The sequence below is a fragment of the Chlamydotis macqueenii genome, chromosome 5 (assembly GCF_036417535.1).
Source record: "Chlamydotis macqueenii isolate bChlMac1 chromosome 5, bChlMac1.mat, whole genome shotgun sequence".
Classification (NCBI taxonomy): Eukaryota; Metazoa; Chordata; class Aves; order Otidiformes; family Otididae; genus Chlamydotis; species Chlamydotis macqueenii.
In genome coordinates this window covers 49,721,477-49,742,493 of record NC_141560.1, presented here as the reverse complement: position 1 = coordinate 49,742,493, position 21,017 = coordinate 49,721,477, and the positions used below count along the sequence as shown (strand labels likewise).

Below are 21,017 nucleotides of genomic sequence, written 5' to 3'. Positions count from 1 at the left end.
TCAGTCAGCTGGTGTTCTTGCACAATCTTCCAGATCGTCAGAGACTTGGAAAAATATTTGAACACACACACACGGAGTGTTTTGTTTGGCCACTCCGAAGGTCAGCGTCGCTCCTGCGAGCTCTGTTTATCAGGCGGTGTGCGTGAGGCCGGCAGCGCACGGCTGCCGTAGCTGTGACATCCCTAGAAGCCACGCACTGGTTTTCAAGCCTCGATATTCCAAGAAAGATCGCTGCAGAAACTTAATCCGCGCTCCTCCGTTGTTACAGGGTTTCTGCTTGGCCGCCGGCCCCTCAGCAGCTGGGCTGGCGGTCGGGGCCGACCTCGCCGGGAATGCGAGAGGGACGGGGGGCAGCTGTCAGGGGGGCGCCTCGTCCCCTTCAAAACCCCACCGACACAGTAAGAGCTGCCGTTAAAAAATAAATAAATAAATAAATAAATAGGAATTTCTGTTGGTTCGTTGACGCGCTGTATCAAGGCCGGGGCCCGGCAAGGTGTTTCTCTGGGGGACAGAGGTGCACAACGGCGCGGCCGGGGGAGCCCGAGGGGACAGAAGCCACGCACCCCAGCCCCGCAGCAGCGGCACTGATCGTGGAGGGCTGCGGGCGGGGCGGGGCGGGGGCGGTCCCGATGGCCCTTATTAGGCCGCCCCCGCCGCAGCCCTTGGCCCCGCTGCTCTCCCGGGGCTCACGTAGAGGCCCTGCCATCAGCAGCGCCTCCTCTTCCTCCTCCTCCTCCTCCTCCTCCCGCCGCCTCTCCCACCGGACGCGTTTCCCGAAGCGAGGCGCTCGTCGCTCGTCACAGTGGAAGTGACGCGCGGGCGGCGTGACGCCGGCGCGAGGCGAGGTGATATAAAGGGTAGGCGGCAGCGGCCGGAAGCGAGCGGAGCCGAGCGGCGCGGTGGGGCGGAGGGGGCAGGAGGGTGGTTGGCGTCGCCTCTGCCGGGCGCGGAGGGGAGCGGGGAGGAGGAGAGAGGCTGCCTCACGCCACCCCCGCCCGAGCGAGCTATGGATTTCCACAACATTCTCGTGATGGCCTCGGAGCAGCAGGGGCTGAACTCGGTGCCGGTGAGCTCGGGGGTGGCTGGGACTGGTGCGGGGGGAGGGAGGAGAAGCGCGAGGCCGGGGCACGGTGGCCGTTACAGCCCTTGGGGCAGCGGCGACCTCGGTTCCCCGAGCTTCGGTGGCCCCCGGGGGAGGGGGGAAGGGTGCGGTTCTCGGCGGCTCGGGGTTGGGCCGCAAGCTCCCTTCGCGGGTCCGGCTTGTGCCGCGGCCCCGGCATGAGATGCCGCCCGAGGAAGCCGGTTCGCGGGCCTGGCTGGCGCTGGCGGAGCCTGCCCGGCCGGCCCGAGGCCCGGCATTTCGCCTCCGGAGGTGCGCGCTTTGAGGGGGCTGAAGAAGCGTCTGTGGGGCTCCTTCTGTCAACAGGTCTCGGCACGCTCGGAGCCGGGAAGGGGCAGCCGGGGTTTTGCGCCTTCTGGTGGCCGAAAACACCGAGATCCCGGGAGCAAAAGCGGTGGTGCAGGCGAAGGCAGTGGTCCCGATTAAAAGTCGGCTGAGTCCTTTTGTTTGCTCTGAAAACGGGAGTCTGCCACGTCTCAAATGCGGGTCGGAGACAGAGTGACAAGTTTTGAATGAAGGTGCTGCGTTGTCCGATACCTTTGTATCCATTGCTGAGGAAGAGCCTGCAACCAACATACGGGGGTGACTGGTGAAAGGCAATGGGTTTATTATGAATATTATTCTGAAGCTTGTGTTTTAAGCCGTTTGTGTTTTGACTCAAGCTATCAGGTTTGTGTTGATTCAGTAGGAAATAACCCACTTAGTTGCCTGAATGAAGTCTGGCAGTAGGAAGGGCCTGTGGCCTTTTGGTACGTTAGTACACTGAGTTTCATTCCTTTGGCAGGACCCAAATTATAAGTCATGTGTGCTTATTTGGATAAAAATATTTTCTCTTTGGTAGTTCTGTGTTTCTGTGATTAGCTTGCTTAAACCAATGTAAATGAGGAGGGTAGTTGTTTTTGGCCTAAACTATAGGAAAAACAGAAAAAGCGTACTCTTTAGTTCTGAGGCTGATGAAATTGAGATACACTGAGGTACTCTCAGTTCTCAAGTATCTCTGTATCACTAGTAAAACTTAGCTAATGTTCACTACTCTTGTGACTAGTTGAGAATATGGACCAACCATATGGTAGATACATGTAGTTCATCAGATTCCATCATTTTAATTTTATAAAATGTATTCTTTAATATTTAGCCTAATTTAGTTTCTTTCTGACTCTACAAAGGAATATGGTTTGTGACGTAAATATGAAAATATCAAATATAGAAATACTTTGAGATATTTAAATGTCTGGTTTATGACTCTGACAACAAGCTGTTCCACTAAACTGTCATTGGGTTGTTGTAGTTCTTACTTTAGATGTTTAAAACTTGGTTTTACCTTCTTAGTTTTCTCATGCAACTTTAATATACTCTACCACTACTTTTTGTCACAGGTAGTTATAAACCTTGATAATGAGTTTATAAAGTATCTGCTGTGTTCTCTGGTGCAGATGTGAGGGTGGAGGGAGGCAATCCTACTCACTGTGCAGTGGCTGAGGGTTTTGTTACTCTTTTTAGAAAAGGTAGGATTAGGATTTGCTTACCCGATCAACTCATGGAGTGAGAGTGCAATTCAAGTCATAGTTGAAGCAGTCTGGTTTCCTGCTGTTCTAGCACATTAGTGGTGCAGCTTTTAACTGTAAAGTTGGCCTTAGTCTCTGAGCAAAAGTGGAGCTGCACTTGGCATTGCGTGGGGTTATCTGCAGCTGTTAGGCTTCAAAAGAGGGCCTGTGGAGGTTTTCTGATCAATGGACATCAAAGTAACTCAAACAGATTAAAGTTAGTGCATAAAATATCTTCATTCTAGAGGAATATAATTAACCTTAAATATTTTTGTTAAAACACTATATAGACTAATTACAAAATTTAATGGTATGTAAAATTAACAAGTTTCCAGAAATGCTAGCTCCTGCATTAATCGGCATATCCCCTGAATTTCTCTTTGAAGTTTAAAATAAACTTTACAGTGCACTAAACTAAATATTCCATGCCTGTTGTAGTGAAGAGTAGAGTAACATGTACAAGTAGTGTGTGTGTATCTCAAAAGCAGAAACTATAGAAAATCTCTATTTAAGAAATACTATGGTCTAGTATTGTAAAAGAGGGACTGGAGTAAAACAGGTATTGCATCATGTCCCTGTAAAAATGAATCTGCTTGTTCATCTCCCTGTGGAAATCCAGATTCAAAAGGACTGTTGCTGAAATCAGCTTTTCAGTGCCCTATTAGTTGCATCAGGTTTTGTTTCTAACTAAAACAGTACATATATGAACTAGTGTATAGGCTATTAATGATATGTTGTTAGTAATCTTCGGAGCAGTTGCTGAAAAAAGCCCCAGTTTTTCTTGTGTAATGTTCCATAGGGGCTTCAGCATTGTGTGTGTGTGTCTTGTTACATTTGTTCATATTAGTAGCTCATTAGATTTCCAATATGATCTGGCTTTGATTAGACATGATACCAGTTATGAGATTTAATATTGATTTCAGTAAGATTTAAGTACTTTCTATGTCCCTCTTTTCTTTTTGGTGAAATTGGTATACTTGGTCGTACTGTGAGTTTTATGTGACATAATGGATGTGGTGAAGCACTTTGAGATGTTTGTATGGAAGATATTCTTGAAAGTGTGAAATTATATTGCTGTTTAAAAAAAAAAAAAAAACACCAAAACAACCACTGAGCATAGTTGGAACCAAGTAATTCTTTTATTTTACCTTGTTTCTATTGTTATTAATAATTTCTAATAAACTATCTTATATAACTCCCTACTCCTTATAACTGAGGATGAATCAGAAAATCTGATACAGAATAGCATTTAACCACAAAGAGGTGGCCCAAAACTGAAACAGCTTGTCATCCACATCAGCACTTGCTGAAGTCTCATTTTCAGTCAGACTGATACATAGTGAATATGAATTGCTGCAAAATAGCCTCCAGTAAAGTTGAGATACACGTAGCTACTAAGTATTTGTGAAGTAAAACAGTAGCAGTATCCCTGAGTTTGTTCAGACGACTCTGTTATGAAGTCTGCTCATGAAATTGTAATCTACAAACTATTGTTTGCCCATAGACAAGAGAAGCCCTGCAAGAGAAATACGGAGAATGGCTGTGAAGTACAGACTGCTGTTGTAGAATTAGACTCCTATTCAATTGGTGTGCATGCTTTTATTATGTGGTTAAAACTTGTTTCAAAACAGCGCCTAGAAATGCTTTGTATTATAACAGCATCCACAGAAAAACTGCAAGATACGCAATATAAAAGTTGGCAAGGGCTGAGGAGGGCTTTTACTCTCAACTTGACTGAACTTAATAGTTAAGTTTCAGGCACTTGCAAACACTGACTAAAATATGTAAAACTTTCAGCTTTTCCTATTCCTGATTTTTTTTTTTTTTTGCATAAGCAGATGAAAATAGGGACCACAATACCACTACATAAAGGAAAGCATAAAGTATACTTTTTTTTTACTCTGTGAAGCAATATTTAACAGAAGTTTCTGCACTTTTTTTTTTCAGCTAATGGTTCAGCTTGGGTGTTGTGACAGCAGTTGCAAAATCTTAAGAAGATGATTTTTACATTTTTAGGAGTAAAATGTATGACCCTATTGGTTTGGGGAGATGAGACTAGTATGAGCTGACAGTTAAAATACTTTTATCAGTAAAGCTTTTCTCTTGAGGTGGGGTGTTAGAACTTGAAGGGAATCAAACAAATTTAAGCATGCTCCGTAACTGCCGTTTACTTTGTCATAACTAGATACTGATAGCAGTAGTTGAGAAAGTATTACATACATGTATTCTAGGAAAGTCTAACTGCAGAGTGAGCTGCTGGTAACCCCAGCATGGTGTCTGCAGAGGCCTTGGAAGTACAAGCACAGGATGATTGCAGAGGCCGCTAGGCAGTTAACAGAAATGATGGCTTATCAGTTTGGAAAAGCTGCCTTTTGAAGAACTGGTGTTGGGGCATTGCAAGAGGAGTGACACAAACAAGGATGTATGTGTGGCTTAATGTGAATGAACCATTAGTGATGTTATCAGAAAGTTATACCCTGAAGAATATTTAGGGGGAAACAGAGACTTCCTGTTGGAGAAGGTCATGTGTCTTCACGAATTGTAAGGAAGGACAGGAAAAGTGTTGTAACGTTGTACAGGGGTCATAATGTGCTGGTGAAAAAAAGGCAAACAAAAAACCTCACCCTGTGAGAATCTCTGCAAGTTGCCCATACTGCATAGCACAAGTGGAACTGTCTTTGTGTGTGCAAGCCCACAGCAAAAATAAGTTGCACAGGTGCTCTACTTGACAATCAGGTTTGGCAGAATTGCTCACTCATGTCTTGCATTGCTACCTGTGAAAATATTGATCATGCTTAGAGGCAATACTACTTCTGTTGCTTGTGTCTGGGCCTGGTATTTGGTCTAGACCTTTTGGGGCCTCATTTGGATGCCACAAAACTTACAGTAATTCTATAAAATCTTTTTTACAGTTTAAAATTTGGCACTTGAATGCTGACATCAAACCAGCTGCAACTGTGTCAGGATTGTGTGCCATGTTTTGAAGTCAGTGATCTAAGAGTAAAACCTTTGTTGCAGATTGCACAGTTTTACTTGTGACCTGGAGCTTGCCTGATAGCCAAGGCTGGCTGCTAGACACTGGCACTCTACATTTAAGGGATGGATGTCTTATGTATATAAACTGTATCTGATATAGATCCCTCACAAGTCAGTACACATGTTTGTGAACGTATAGGCTTATACAGCCTGGTGGAGGTTTTTTATTTGCCACATTAATACTAATCTCTTTAATTAAAATCTTTTTGTTCTGAGGCATACTTTTCAGAGGAAAAATCTGCTTCTCTGTCAGTCATGTAACTTTCTATGCTAGATAGCCCACTGAAGCAGTTTATTCCGGCTGTAAGTGGAAAACAAGATTTTTGCACTGCAATGGACTTTCCGCTGTACTCTTGAAGTACCATTGGTCAGACTCGGGGAGAGCCAGTAACTGAGTTATGGCAAGGTTTGCAGAATTGAAGGTAAAAAAATAAACCTCAGGATAAATACTACTCACTTGAAAAGACTTGTTATTTCTTGAGGATACATAATTGAAGAAAGGCACTTCCGCAACCTTTGCTTTATCCTTTGTGTAAAGCAGTATTCAGCTGGAGCTGTCACTAGGTTCTACCTGGAGAGATGATCAGTGTTTACAACTTGAGTAGTGCAGTGTTCTGGGAACAGCTTGACCTGCTCTCTCCTAAAGGCTGAACGTTTCTGTTTCTCTGTTGATTTAACCCACTTGGCAACATCTATAAAAAGCCAGAATAGTGCAGCTGCTGCTCGGATGATAAAGTATTGACATGCCCTGGCTTATTTTGTCTGGTTTACCTGGAATGTGATACATGTTCATTTGCCCTGTAAGTAAAACACTTTATACATGCTTGTGGAAAATGTGCATGGTTCAGTGCTTTTAAAAAATACTAAACTTAAGCTGGCTATTTTATTGTATTTCTAAATGAAGGTGAATGAAAGTTTTATTAATAAAAATGTTTCACAGTACAGAAAACAGGTATTCCTTTATGAATTGTTTAGCTATGTTTCCAGTTGTTTGTCAATGTCAAGAAATCCTACTGAGATCAAGACTTAAATCTTGAATTGTGAACAATTTCTCAGATTAGTGGCAGTGAGAAAACACATGTCTGTCAAGCTGCTTTACAAACCTGCTCCTGGATAGGACTGCTGGTTGTAGTGCGGCAAAACAAAGGCTGAAAACTGCTTCCCCATCACTTCAATTCTTTATAAGGCTTTCTAACAGGATAGATCACTCTACATTTGTCCCTGCTGTTTAGCAGTTTTGAAAGATGCTACTCAGGCCTAGAACTCTTTCAGAATCATAGAATCACTTAGGTTGGAAAAGAGCCTTAAGATGGAGTCCAACCATAGCTTTTGTTTTGAAAGTGCTCTACTTTGTCTGTTTTTTAAAACTGTGTAGAAAATTAATAATTAAACCAAGTTTGACCAAATTAGGTTACCAATGGCAAAACATTACATGTTTAACTTCAGGAGTGAGATAATTCATGTAGACATGCTACTAACATGAGTGTACTACAGAGTATCCCAAATTGTTCCAAAGATACTAAGTTGCTTCAACCTTTTTCTGAAAGGATTTTCACTGATAATATGTAGATTGCTTTGCTTTTCTATCTAATCTAATTTAGATGGGACATTCCAGATTATTGTGGGCCACTGAGTTCTGGGCTATGTTTGAGGAAAACCTGAGAGGCGCTACTGCATCATGGTTCAGTTTTCCTGAACAGTTAGGTCTTTGAATATTTTTGGTGTAAACAACAAAGTTGGAGAGGGAAGGACCTCAGCTCCCCAGAAGAAAGGGGCCCAGCTCCAGCTATTGTCTTATCCTTTAAATAGTCCTAGCTATGGTGATCAATTCTAATGATTTCAATTGTAACTACCGAAAGTTGTTCAGAGTCCCAAATGCAGCTTGACTGTAGTAGGTCTTCAGTGTGATGAGGGTACATGTCAGGTTCTACTACTGCAATGTATACGGATGGTATATCTTTATAATTTTGTTTTAGTAATTTGTGAAATTACTAAAACAAAATTATAAAGGTGATAGCAAATAGCTGTTATTGTAGCTGCCCTTCCTGGAGCCAGTTTTGTCTCCATTTTAGAAAGTAGTCTTTGAACTTTGCTTCTTCCTGCATATATATATATATATATATTTAACTATCTCCAATTCTCTTTATCTTCATAAGTGTCTGTCCTTCTCATTGCTATGTTTATTTTCTCTAGTCTGTTTGTGGGAAGAAGATAAAAAAAAGTATTTGTTTCTTTCCATTTTATCATTCTAAAGCCTGATCTGTTAATTGGTGCATTTATGAAAGGTAATGTCTAAACAGGTGTAGCACACTAGTGCAAGTGTTCATTATAGATCTCGGTATGAAGGGCACTTAGACTCTTAACATTGATTAAAACAACATTGGTGATAACTGAAGAAGGAAAAAGGGGGATAGCATAGATAACTTTACACTTATTCAGCTGCTGGAACCCTGAGTTATACAGCACTGAACAGACATCTAGGTTTGGCAAGCTGTACAAATCCTGTCTGTGGTGAGGATCACCAGCATTGTAGTCTTTAGAGCTTTTGTAGGATATTCTTGGAAGTCAACATTTATAATTTATCATTTCCACTGCCAAGTAAAAGTATGTTTTATGAAAACATGCTGCTTCACTTCAAGATATGATGGGACATAGAATCATAGAATGGTTTGGGTTGGAAGGGACCTTTAAAGGTCATCTAATCCAACTCCCCTGCCATGACTAAGGACATCTCCAACTAGATCAGGTTGCTCAGAGCCCCATCCAACCTGACTTTGAATGTTTCCAGGTGTAGGGCATCTATAGCCTTGCTCGGTAACTCATTCCAGTGTCTCACCACCCTAATTGGAAAACATTTCTTCCTTATATGTAGTCTGAATCTACTGTCTTTTAGTTTAAAACCATTATCCCTTGCCCTGTCGCAAGAGGCCCTGCTGAAAAGTCTGTCTCTATCTTTCCTATAAGCCCCCTTTGCAAACTTTCTATACTTAAGGTCTCCCAGAGCCTTCTCTTCCCCCGGCAAATTACGCTGCATGCAAGTGGTGTAATTGCCAGGTGCCACATGGAGGCTGCATATTCTGTCACAATTAGTCTGCTGAGTTCACCCAGTGGTCTCGAGTGATAAGTATAGTAGAGTGCCGACCTGTACCTATTCAGGTCAACTGGTACGCAGATCACCAACTCCTTGAGGTACAATAATTTTCTGTTTAAGATCACTGTAGCAGGAAATAAAATCAATATCGCTGGTTACAGATCAGCCTACTAATTATGCTGAAGTTGGTTCCAACTTTTGGTGTCATTCCATTTTTTTTTTTTAGTTGACTTAGTCATTTTCACTGAATGACAGAACCCAAAACAGAAATGAGTATCCATAAAAAATCTGAAAGCCCTGATAGACCTGTAAACCTGCAGTCTGGAATTGAACGAACTCTGGCAGCTTGGGCTGTAGTTTGCTTTTGTTTCCTGCTTTGTCAAAGACTAAAGCTGAACTGGAATATTTTTGCTTCATTACTGATGCAGCTGTTGCATTCCTTCTCAGTCTGGTGCATTTTACTCATTTCTCTTGGTTTCCCTACCTGTTTTCTGGTTTCCTGTACATTCCATTGGAAAGCTGAGTGCACTCCTGTTGTGCATGAGTGGAATGCACCTCACTCAAAAGAGAAGTAGCAATATATTTTATTGAGATAAAATAGTAATTTGACAAAGTTATGTTTGATGGAATTTAAGAGTTTTAACAGTGGTTTGACAAGGTTCAATAAGTTTGATGTCAAGGGTCACCTTATTAATTACTGCATGGAAAAAACATACAAAGGAAAATTGAGTTAATAATTCACACAGATTGGAGATGCAAAGTGTAAGGAGCATCCTCTTGTTGAGTCACAAGGTTCAGAGTGGACCCCCTTGCTCTCTAAACTCCTTTTGGAGCCTAGGTGTGGCTGGATCCAATCTTAGTCTCGGACTTGGTCAACAGTTTATGTCTAACAGAATTACCCATACAATGTTTGTAATAATACTGAGTAGCTACATGGATTAGTAATGTTTCATAAAACTCAGCATGCTGAGTCACTTACTGAGGATCTGTCACAGGGAAGGGATCTCTCCACATTGGTTAAGGAAGGATCTCTTAGTCTCAGGTAAGGAATCTCTAACCTTGAGAGGTGTCCCTGCTCAAGGGGAGAGTCAGCTGGCATGCAGTCCAGCTGCAGTTGCCATCCTGATGGTAATATTTATAGGGTCAAGTAGCTGGCTACTAGTCAATAGTATAAACAAGATAGATGTCTTTGTTTTTGCTCTGGCATCTTGTTCTGTACTTTGGTTATCTTGCACTTTTGGGTTTTGAAACTACCTTTCAAAATATTTTTTCAAGACATCTTCACTCCCTTGTACATGAGCTAGGAGATTTCTAGCTTGCAAGTTCACCCCAAGGACATTAGGCCTCTTGCTCCTTAGCCTGAACCAATGTACAGCTAGGAGTTAAGTGTATCCGTCACAACTCTCTGCTTCAGTGGGAATTGTTTATTCTGTACCACCTCTGCATGACTGTTACCCAACTCCTTGGTTTTAGAACTTTAAGATTTTTGTTTCTTAACTTTTCTGACATATTTCTTTGTTCTTTGCAGAAAAGGTACAGTTTGGCTGTTGGTCCTCCCAAAAAGGTTCCAAAAGTCAAGGGTGTAGAGTCTGCAGCAGTGCAAGCATTTCTCAGACGACAAGAAGAAGAAAAAAGGAAAAAAGGTAACAGTCCAAAATATTTCTTATGGGACACCTTCATTAACTCTTTGAGATTTTGCCACCTTGTTCAAAGCTCTTACAAATACAGCTGTTCTGTTTCTGGCCTTTACTGTTGGAGATCAAGAAGTAGTTAAGGTGAAGAGATATTGTGAGAAACTATCTGGACTTTTCGTAACTCAACTTTGAAAAGTTTTTTCTGTGTGAAAAAATGGTAAGAGCTCCTGTTGTGTCTTAAATCTAGTGTATCAATACAGTCTGAATTTTAAATTTTTATGTTAGAGGCTTTGTTTGAGCCACAGTTTTTCCACTGTTATATTTCCTTTTAATAGTCTATAGAATAAACTAAGACTGCATTTCTTCTGATGTTAATGTTTTGTTAAAGGTAACCAGATCTGATGGACTGGATGGCCCAGGGTATTCCTCCTCTCCTGGGCCAGTCATGAGCCAGCTCCTTATCCCTACTGCCAGGTCCATCCAGCAGCAAGACTGAGTATGAATTCCATGTAGGCATGCATGCACTCACACTCTGTACAGTCGCAGCCCTTGATGGCAGAATAACATAGGCAGAGGATGGTACCTTTACAGACACTCACAGCATGAGTAGCCTAATCCATTTTCCATGAACTGATGGTTTTCCTGAGTCTTTCTGGTATTTGACTCCCACTCCCTTGGTCTCTGCAGTATCTGGTGTTCACACCTCTCATTCTGTTCACCAGCTAGTTCAGTCTGAATTTTGTCAGCAGATCACATACAGGCTCAAGACAGAGTATACTTATGCAGAAGACAGCTAAAAGCAGTTCAGTAAGGGTATATGACAGACTGTGGAGACAGGGCACAGGGCTCTAGCAGACAAATGTAGTGACCAGTAGCTTGCTTGTCTGTGGCTAGTTGCTTCTATCTCTCCCCTAGATCACTCTATGCACACACTCTGCCTGTTTTCCAGTTCTTATCCCTCCAATACTCTTTAATTGCTTCCCTTTCTTCATCTTCCCTTAAACATCTGATAGTAAATTCTGTATGGTCTCAAAATTCTTGCTCAGTCTGAGAACTCCTTCTATTACCCAGAGAACCCATAACTCCTGTACCTCCTCACACAGTAATTCTCCTTAGTTTGCATAGGATTCTGGAGAGCTGCTTTGGCTGAATGACCTTAGTGGGTTTTGCAAATAGCAGCACTGAATTAATTGTTTGCCTTTGTTTGTTGGAGTAGCTGACTTGGGTTAGCTTGCCCTGTTGGCAGACCTCTGATCACTTTTTGGTCTATTTTGAATAGCTGTGTTAGACAGATATCCTTAAACTACTGCTCTAAATGGCCTATCAGTTTTGAATAAAGGGAAGTAGAAAGTAGACTTTTTTCCCATAACTTCCTCCTGGTTTTCTTTTACAGCACTGGAAGAAAGAAGAAAGAAAGAACAACTTCTGGCTAAACGTATTGAACTGAAACATGACAGAAAGGCAAGAGCTATGGCCTCACGAACAAAGGATAATTTTTATGGCTATAATGGAATTCCTGTTGAAGAGAAGCCTAAAAAGAGAAGGACTTGTGAGAATGTTGCTCAGGCCCCAGAAGCTGAATATGCAACAGAAGATGAAACTGAGCAACATGAATACAGTCAGACTGAATCTGAGCATGAGCAAGAAGAATATGAAGAGAAACCATCCAAAGTTGTAGTAAAACCAAAGGCACCTCCCAAAAGTGCACCAGCCCCTCTGAACTTTGCAGAGCTCTTAAGGCTTGCTGAAAAAAAACAATATGAACCAGTGGAAATCAAAGTAGTGAAAAAGGTAGAAGAGAGACCCAGAACAGCAGAAGAATTGAGAGAGAGGGAGTATTTGGGACGAAAAAACAAAAGAGTAGAAATGCATAAGAAAAGTGAGAAGGAGATTAAGAATACAGGGATATCCAGTTCTTCAAAAAAAGTGACTTCTCAGAAAGAACCTGTAAATGCAAAACTTAATAAAAGCTCAGTAGATAAACGTTCCACAACAAAAGGCAGTCTCTCATCTTCTATAAGTGGTGTTGATAAGAAATCTAAAGCACCAGTGTTGACTGAAAAACACTCACGATCATCTTCCTCCAGGTTTGATCAAATGGAGAAAACCTCACAAAATGGCTCCTTAAAAAGCTCTTCCGGTAGCAGTCATAGTAAATTACCTGTCAATGGTATTGGAAAGTCTGGCTCCAGCTCTCATGTGCCACCCTCAAAACCAGTGGCCAATGGGGCTCAGAGGCTGCCATCTGCTAAAGAATCCAGCTTGAAAAAGTCTGTCCATACAAAATCAGGAAACACTGCAGCCCTTCAGCATGGAATCAGCTCCAATGCAAAAAGATCAGGCAGCAGCTTAGGAAAAGGAGGACCTGGACATCCAGGTGGCAGCTCAAGTTCTGGACCTGGGCGATCGAGCACCAATTCTGGCATGGGACCTGGAAGGCCAGGAAGTGGTTTAAGCCCAGGACCTGGGCGACTGGGCAGTGGCTCAGCTGCAGGACCTGGAAGGCCAGGCAGCAGCTCAAGCCTAGGACCTGGGCGGCTGGGCAGTGGTTCAGGCATGGGACCTGGAAGGCCAACTGGCAGCTCAAGCACAGGATCTGGACGACCAGGCAGCAGCTTGGGCACTGGACCAGGGAGGCCAGGCATCAGCACAAATGCAGGACCTGGGCGACCAGGCAGCAGCACGAGTACAGGACCAGGAAGGCCAGGCATCAGCACAAACGCAGGACCTGGGCGACCAGGCAGCAGCACGGGTACAGGACCAGGAAGGCCAGGAGTCAGCCCAAGTACTGGACCTGGGCGACCAGGCAGCAGCTTGGGAACAGGACCAGCAAGGCCAGGAATCAGTACAAGCACAGGAGCCAAGCGACCAGGCAGCAGCTTGGGAACAGGACCAGGAAGGCCAGGCATCAACCCAAGCACAGGACCTGGGCGACCAGGCAGTGGCTTGGGTACACCTGTAAAACCGAAGTGTACTGTTGTATCGGAAACTATTTCTTCTAAAAACCTAGTCACGAGACCTAGCAACGGACAGATAAATGGAATGAGATCTTTTCAAGGGCATAGACCTGTGTTTCATCCACAAGGTAGACAGTTCTAAAGCAAATAATTTTTTCACTTGGTTATTTGGTTTGTATTTTTTATATATATCTGAGTTGAGATCACTGAGGATCTTTGACACTTAGACGCAATTAGGAAGACTTGGACAACATACCAGATTTGCCTTTTGAAGAGTGCATTTAACTGTATAATGCTTTTTTCTGCTTTGCAACTTTTTATTTATTTTTACCTATGTTCATATTCCTTGAAATACAGACTTGGAGTGTGAAGTATTACATGATAGAAAACTAAGCTGCCTGTGATGGATGTTGGTATATGAATGCAGTTAGAAGGAAAACAATTGATGTATTCACTTCCTGCGTTGCTTAGTTACGCATAGTCTTTAAAATTTCGTAGTGTCTTAAATAACAGATGCTGAAAGTGGTAAATGAAAATTAAAGCCACACAGCAAACCTGTAACTAATTGGTTTTGGCAAATTCATCTTATTAGTAAGCAAGCAGTTCTAAAAACTTATTTCTGAGCAGAAACAAGCAGCATGGACTCTAACAAATAGGTGCCTAGAAAACCCTGAATGAGAACATAGACGTCTGTCTGGTAGTTTCTTCAGGATGCAGTGGGTGATACTGATATGTAATCTTCTGTAGCACAACTTAGAGGAAGCATTTCCTTTTACAGAGTTTCTGAGAATTGCTAGTTAATGTGGGGCGGAAGTTTTCCATGTTGAAGCTCACAGTTGTAAAATGGTTGTGTGCAAAGTATAGCAAGGAGAAGTACTGTTAAATTAATGTTATATTAATGTTGTTAATTAATGATTTTTTCACTCCCCTCTCATTTAGGTCTTGGAAGACCACCTGTAAGTTACAAGAGACAAATAGAAGATGATGATGATGATGATGAGTATGACTCTGAAATGGATGACTTCATTGAAGATGAAGGGGACCCCCAAGAAGAAATATCAAAACATATTCGGGAAATATTTGGCTATGACCGGAAAAGGTAAGAAAAATGTCAGTTTTAAGATGTTGCAGAACAAGCAACAGAACAACAGAAGTTACTATAGTTCAACAAATAAAAATAATTTAGAAATAGGGGAAGTGCTGGTATCCAAAGATGGTTTTGCACTAACAAAAGTGTTTTGCACTTCTAACAAGTGTTAGAGCTACTTCTGTGCAGAAGGGACCTTGAATTTTCACACTGCCTGCCATGCTTTTCTGGGGAGCAATACAATTTGATGCAATAGGACATAGTTGGAAAACAACACAGCTTCTTCAGTGTCTCACCTGTGTAATTCATATCATCTCTTTCCTATTATTGGATGTTAAAATGCTTTCTGTAGCAGTCTGCAGTATTCTGGAATTCATCAAATGTAGCTGCCTGAGTATGAACTGCTAAATGCAATAGTGTTAGCTGTTCTGTAGGAGGATCTAACTTGGTATGACTAGGAACTGCTGGACAATGAAGGCTCTTATTTGGCTTATTTAAATACTTCTCTCTTGTCTGATTCTGATAATAAGTTATAAGAAAGCAAGCATTTTAAAGGCTAGTAACTTAGATTCTTTCAAAACATTAAAATCTGTGTATGGCAAGGTAATTCGCCTTTCTAAGAAGGGATGTGAATTTATAAATCAACTGTACATTATCATGTTTTGGTGTGCTGAAAACTAATATTTAATTTCCAGATACAAAGATGAAAGTGATTATGCCTTACGTTATATGGAGAGCAGCTGGAGAGAGCAACAGAAAGAAGAAGCTAGGAGGTATGCACATACTTAAATAGAAAGCAGGAAGTTTGTTTATTGCCCAAGTCATGGGGCTAAGTTGGAGTGGATATTTGCTGGTTTTTTTGCAGCAGAGGTAAATAAGCCTTACCATATTTTGTAAGAAAGCTTAGGTAAAGTTAAAACTCAGCCAGACAGTGGTGGGTACTATAAATATTTTATGCTCATTTTCATGCATAACAAACTCTGCTTGTGTTAAAAAAAAAAAGGGGGGAGGTGAACCCTACCAAAACCAACTTATGCCCAAAAGTCTTTCTAAAAATACTTTAAATTTCAGTTAAAATGCTAAACCCTTCAGTTTGTGCCAAACATTAGAATATTCTGCTAGTTTGAGGACTGTAAGGAGATTTATTTGGTTTCATGTGTGTGTATTTCTATGTATAAAAGTACTCTGACAAACTTGTGTAATCAGTGATTTCAAATATATAGATTACATTTTTAAATTGGTTTTGACCATTGGTTTTGGCCTCTAGACCTGCACAATTCTTTCATCACTATTATAAAACCCAGTGTTCATAAACAGATTTTCTTTCTGGTTTTTAATGGCTGGTGGAACAAGCTTTGTGGAAGTTAGAAGAGGTTTTACAGATCATGGAAAAAATTTAATATACTGAGTTGCAAATTTTTTTGTTCTACTGAGATTTTTATAATATTTGAAGGTGCCTTGAGCATTGGAAACTTGTTTCTTTTTGAAGTTGTAGTCAGTATCCCTATTACTCCTTGCTCCTGGGGAATAGCTGCAGCTCATGCAAAGCTATAATCTGTTAAATGGAGTTAGAGGAAACAACTGGAACTTTACAGTGATATTGCTATTGACCAAAATACCTGTTGAAGACCTAGAGTGAGGTTTTGCCAAGCTGAATACCTGGCTAACTTTCAAACTGCATATGCTAGCATAAAGGAAGGAGAGACAACAAACTTGAGTAAAATTGACTTTAACTATTTTCAATGTTCAACTGCTTTTCACTGAGAGTTTGGATAAAAACATTGTGACCCTTGAAATGAAGAACTTTTTCTAACCAAGCAAGCCAACTAAAGTTATATTAGAATTCTAAGTTGAAATGAAAAATGATGCTTCAAGCCAGAGTTCTACCACATGTGTTTGTTTCTATTCTTAATTTGTATGACTGCAGTTTCCTGAATTCAAAATGACTTTGCTATGCTTGTCTAGGCATAAAATCCATTTTAGAGCCTGTAGTGGAGCAGTTTAGCCTAGAGCAGTTGAATCCTCGTTGTCATGTGGTCAAACCTGTTGCACCAAGGTGCATGCTCCACTGCCTTATGTTGCTTTACAATGAACTATGGATGTACAAATGTGCATGGTACGGCTGCAAATGAGGCAGTAGCTGATCACGGAATGGTAACTTTGACACCTATTCCTGATATCAAACCAGCGAGACTATCCAGCCCTTATTTATTGAAGAGTAGATCAGTGATTGCAGATACTGTTTTAAGTATCACTTTCAACATATTGATTTCCAGGAAGCTGAAGAAATTATACAGCATGTTCTAGCTACATCCCTGCATTAGTCTCTTCCATGGGCCAGTTCACCTGTCACAGCAGCTAGATGGACTGAGGGTGGAGCAATGTTGTGCTTGTAGCTACCTAAATGGTGCCTGAAGCTAAGGAAGTTGCAACAAAATCTTTTGCTTCTCTGCTATTTGACGTATCCATTCTCTCCCCTGCCAATGTGAAAGGTTTAGGTGACTCTCAGAGAAGCTGATGAGAGTCTGGTCTGCAATGACTTGTATGTAAGAGTTACATAGGCAAGAATTGATTGATGTGTTTCAGCGGCTTCTTTTCAAAGAAAAATTACCTTTCATATTAAAATCAAGTTTTTTTCACAATCTTTTTTTTTTTTTACAAAAATATTAAATAATTTTTCCCTCATATTTGATTCTAATCTAATGATTAAATCTTGATTTCTCTTCTTAAACTGGATTCTTGCTATTAAAGAAAACTTATGATAGTTCAACTGATCTTTTTTTTTTTTTTTCCCTCAAATCAGCTGTAATAATTTTAGGATTGCTTTTCTTGGGGGAGGCATAGAAGTAAAAATCTCATGTTTCTTGAATAGCAGTGTGTAAAGGATTTCATCTTATTTGGCAGCTTGAGACTCGGTGTTCAAGAAGACTTAGAAGAATTGAGACGGGAAGAAGAAGAATTAAAACGCAAGAGACAGTCAAAGAAGCTGAGGACACGTTAACTGACTTCTGTTGACTTGGTTCCTGTTTCTGCTACCCTCTGCCTCCATACATCTCTTATTCTACTTCAGTTTCCATTTGCTTGTTAGAAGGCAAAAGAATATTTAAAGGGATTAAAATACTGAAAAGCAAGGCTTTAGTTTGACCTAAATAAGATATTTATTTTTAATACTTGCCAGGGTTGGTTTTTTATGAAGAAATTAATGCACTAATGCATATTAAGTGGAATAAAATTAATAGATGTTTCCATTGATTAAACCAGTTCAAGATGCCAGCAGAAATATTGACTAGCTATGCACTGACTCAGAACTGTGTGGGCCCATATACCAGTAAACCAATTTTGCATTCACTTGAAAGAAAGGAATAGCAGTCTTGTTCCCTGATATTTCTTGAGACTTAAAGAAATTGCTTTATATCCTACTGTTTCCCAACTTGAGCCTCAAAGTATTGAAATGTTATCTTCTGTACAGAAGCAGCTTGGGTGTAAATTCAGCCGTTGCCACAGATGTTCAAAGCAATAAAGTGCTGCATATTTTCTGATTTGAGGACCCATAAAAATACTTTGAACCTCTTTATTTCTAAACAGAAAAGTGCATGTGATTTGCAAATTGTACAGTTATAGATATGGCCAAAAGATGGCTTTTGCTGTGTCTGGAACTCCAATGCCAATCTAGTTCAGTATGATGAATACACACCCTGAAAACAGGAATTTCTAGTGTTTGTATGTAACTTGTCTTTTTGGGCTCAAGCATATGCTTGGGAATTCTTCTCCTGCCCTGTAAATCTTCACATTTGTTTAACAGCTTCTGCTGCTTTTACAAATTGTGTATGGTGCACATGTTTTTTCTTGCATTAAACATCCGGTGTGTTAAATGATTTAAAATGTGAAGCAGTCATTTATCTAATCAGATTACTCTTTAGAAAGCACATCAGAATTAAGTTTTGTTAGGATGTATTTGCAGCTCTTCAATATTAACAACTTCATGTTAACTACTTAATACTTGTGATTAATTTCATCAAACCAAAAATCTAAGATGTTACATACAGCAGGAGAGTTAGTTCAGTTACTTACCTTAATGCCCATATTTGCACATTATTTCTAACTATGCACTTAAAGACTGTTTCTTTTAGTAACTGAATTTGTTTACAATCAGCACAGGGTTCATGTAAGTCTATGGGAGTTGTACTGAGAATCTGAAGCTCAAATCTGGTGTTGCATCTACTTTGACTTCCCCAGCTTGCTCTTCAAAGCTCACCAGTATCACTACCCAGCTTTGCCTCAAGCTCCAGAACTCCATTGATAGTACCTTTGTCTTCAGCTGCTGAGGCTGTTGTATTTTAATGGTAGAAGTACTTGGAAAAGTACAAAAAGGGCTTTGGGTGTTTCTTGGGGGGGAAAAAAGTACAGAAATTAAAAGGAAAAGTTATGTCTTAGAAAAATGACAAGGGAACCTTATCAGGTGGCTAAAATTATTAACAGTGCTGCTTCTAGGAAGCAATTCAGATAGCAACCTGTAAGGAACAATATTGGAAGCTGCTGAAGTTTAAACATCTGACTCTTAATGTAAGAAAAAACAGATTTGCTTTTTTAAGATGTTTTCTTTCAATGGTGTAGCATTTCACTGCCTCAGTAAAACATTGACATGAGCAAGCTATTGGGATAGATTCTATAAACAAATTCAGTATTAGCTAACAAGGAGCCCAGATGAAGATACCATTGCTGCTCCTCTATTTTTAACTTTAGATATAACTAGCAAACTGTTTCTCAGTGTATGCATTTGAGACCATGCAAGATAGTGTAACCTCACTGCTTGTTTAGAAGTGTGTTATATTCACTCTGCTTCATTGGGACGATCTAAAATTTTCTGTTGTAGTTCCTATAATTATCCATTCAAGACAATGAATATTGGGACCACGGTCACGTTACTGTGTTTTCTATTTTTTAATTCTTTTTAGCTGCGGAAACACTCTAGATCCGTCAACCCAGACAGCATTATCAACTGTGAGCAACTCTGCCTGGTTGGGGGAAAAAGTCTCTTATGAAGCAAAAGAAATATATTAATTCAAAATTGGTTCAGTTAGGAATTAAATCTGCATTTCAGATAAATACAGGTTAAATAAATCCTGATTATTTCACCATTTTATGATTATTTAACCATGCAAGATCAGTTAAATATCTTAATCTGTAAAGCACTTTGTCATTTGTCTTTTACATGGTGACTGGAATGTACTCTGCTAGCCTCCCTAAGACACTGTATGACTGTTTCTTCACACGGTGATCATTGCTTAAATTTTGGCTACTGCATAGGAAAAATTATTCAAGGACACATTTGTAATTTCACAGTCAAGAAGTACTTTCTCATAATTGGCATGGGATGCTAATGGTTTTCAAATGTTGTACAAATGTTTGGGTTTTAATGTGTTTGCATTTGCTGCATGTTTGTAAATCATCTAGAAGGAACAATTTTTGGATTTTAATTCCTTGTATCCAAAAAACACACTGTTTGCCAGATCAATAGTATTAATCTAACAGGAGTACTTCAGTACTTGTCCAAAGTGCGTCTGAATTTGAGGTTAAGAAAAACTGGAAGAATGCTTTATATTGGTTTATGAGGATCTGATGTTGAGCTAATGGTTTAATTGTATTTAATTAAATTCTGGTTTGGTTTTTAGATTTTTAATTCACTGTTCGACAACGTGCCTTTTACTAAATTGTGTCAAAAAATAATGAATGTAGGTTGGTCGGGTTCTGCTATTTCAGATTCTGTATCCTTAAACTTGATAGTGTGAAGTGACATACTTTTCATAAAACCCTTCCAGGTCTGGCTTTGATTGCACAATTACAGTAGCTACTTCTTTACTGCTAATGCTAAATCAAATGAAGGGCACTTTCTATTGATGACTACTTTTTGAAAATACCTTGTATTTACACTTGAGCTGTATTTCACTTTACAACAATGTCTTTTGGAGGCCAGGGTTTTGCATATCACAGGAAGCCTTAGTGTGCAACTCTGTGCTATGCTTTAAAATAAAAATCTTTCAAGAAGTATATGAGATCTCTATGGAAATCTGGATTTATTTTTGTGTAAAGCCCAGAATATTGTCCAGGAAAACTGATTTTCTATTTTTTTTTTGCATTTTGTAACATAATTTAGTAGCTGATGCATATTTCTAGATATAGCATATTTCTGGAGACCAAAACATGTCAGAAAATAAATATATGGAGAGACTGGTGTTTAAATTGTGATGAATGTACTTCTATTTATTCTGGTGAGTGGGTGTGATGCAATATTAAAGTGTTAGTGTGCAAATAAGGGTGCTTCTAGTTTTAGTCAATGATTTTTTTTTTTCCTTTGGGGATACCATTTGTGCACAATGTCTTTTTACACAATGTGACAAATCAGGTTAAACTCATACATAGCCTAACTGTTTTCTGGTGCTGTCAAGAAAGTGTATACTTTGCACACACCAAATGCATATAAGTTTTGCAGAGTATGTATACAATAAATAACAGACATTAAATGTTTTACTGCTATTTCTCATTGGTTT

The 21,017-nt window shown here is 40.2% G+C and overlaps 1 protein-coding gene across 2 annotated transcripts; it reads left to right on the top strand.

The window, feature by feature from the left end:
- Window positions 1-735: 735 nt before the first annotated feature.
- SPTY2D1 (SPT2 chromatin protein domain containing 1) lies at window positions 736-20,995 on the top strand. Of its 2 annotated transcripts, none has more exons than XM_086748059.1 (6): window positions 736-857; window positions 10,320-10,434; window positions 11,819-13,510; window positions 14,322-14,481; window positions 15,165-15,242; window positions 17,374-20,995. In XM_086748059.1, the coding sequence occupies exons 3-6, from the start codon at window positions 11,896-11,898 to the stop codon at window positions 17,468-17,470; spliced, it is 1,950 nt and encodes a 649-aa protein (XP_086604185.1). In that variant the 5' UTR covers window positions 736-857; window positions 10,320-10,434; window positions 11,819-11,895; the 3' UTR covers window positions 17,471-20,995. The 2 variants fall into 2 exon arrangements, with proteins under 2 accessions (XP_086604185.1, XP_086604183.1); XM_086748057.1 differs by lacking the exon at window positions 736-857 and adding an exon at window positions 908-1,066.
- The last annotated feature ends 22 nt before the right edge of the window (window positions 20,996-21,017 follow it).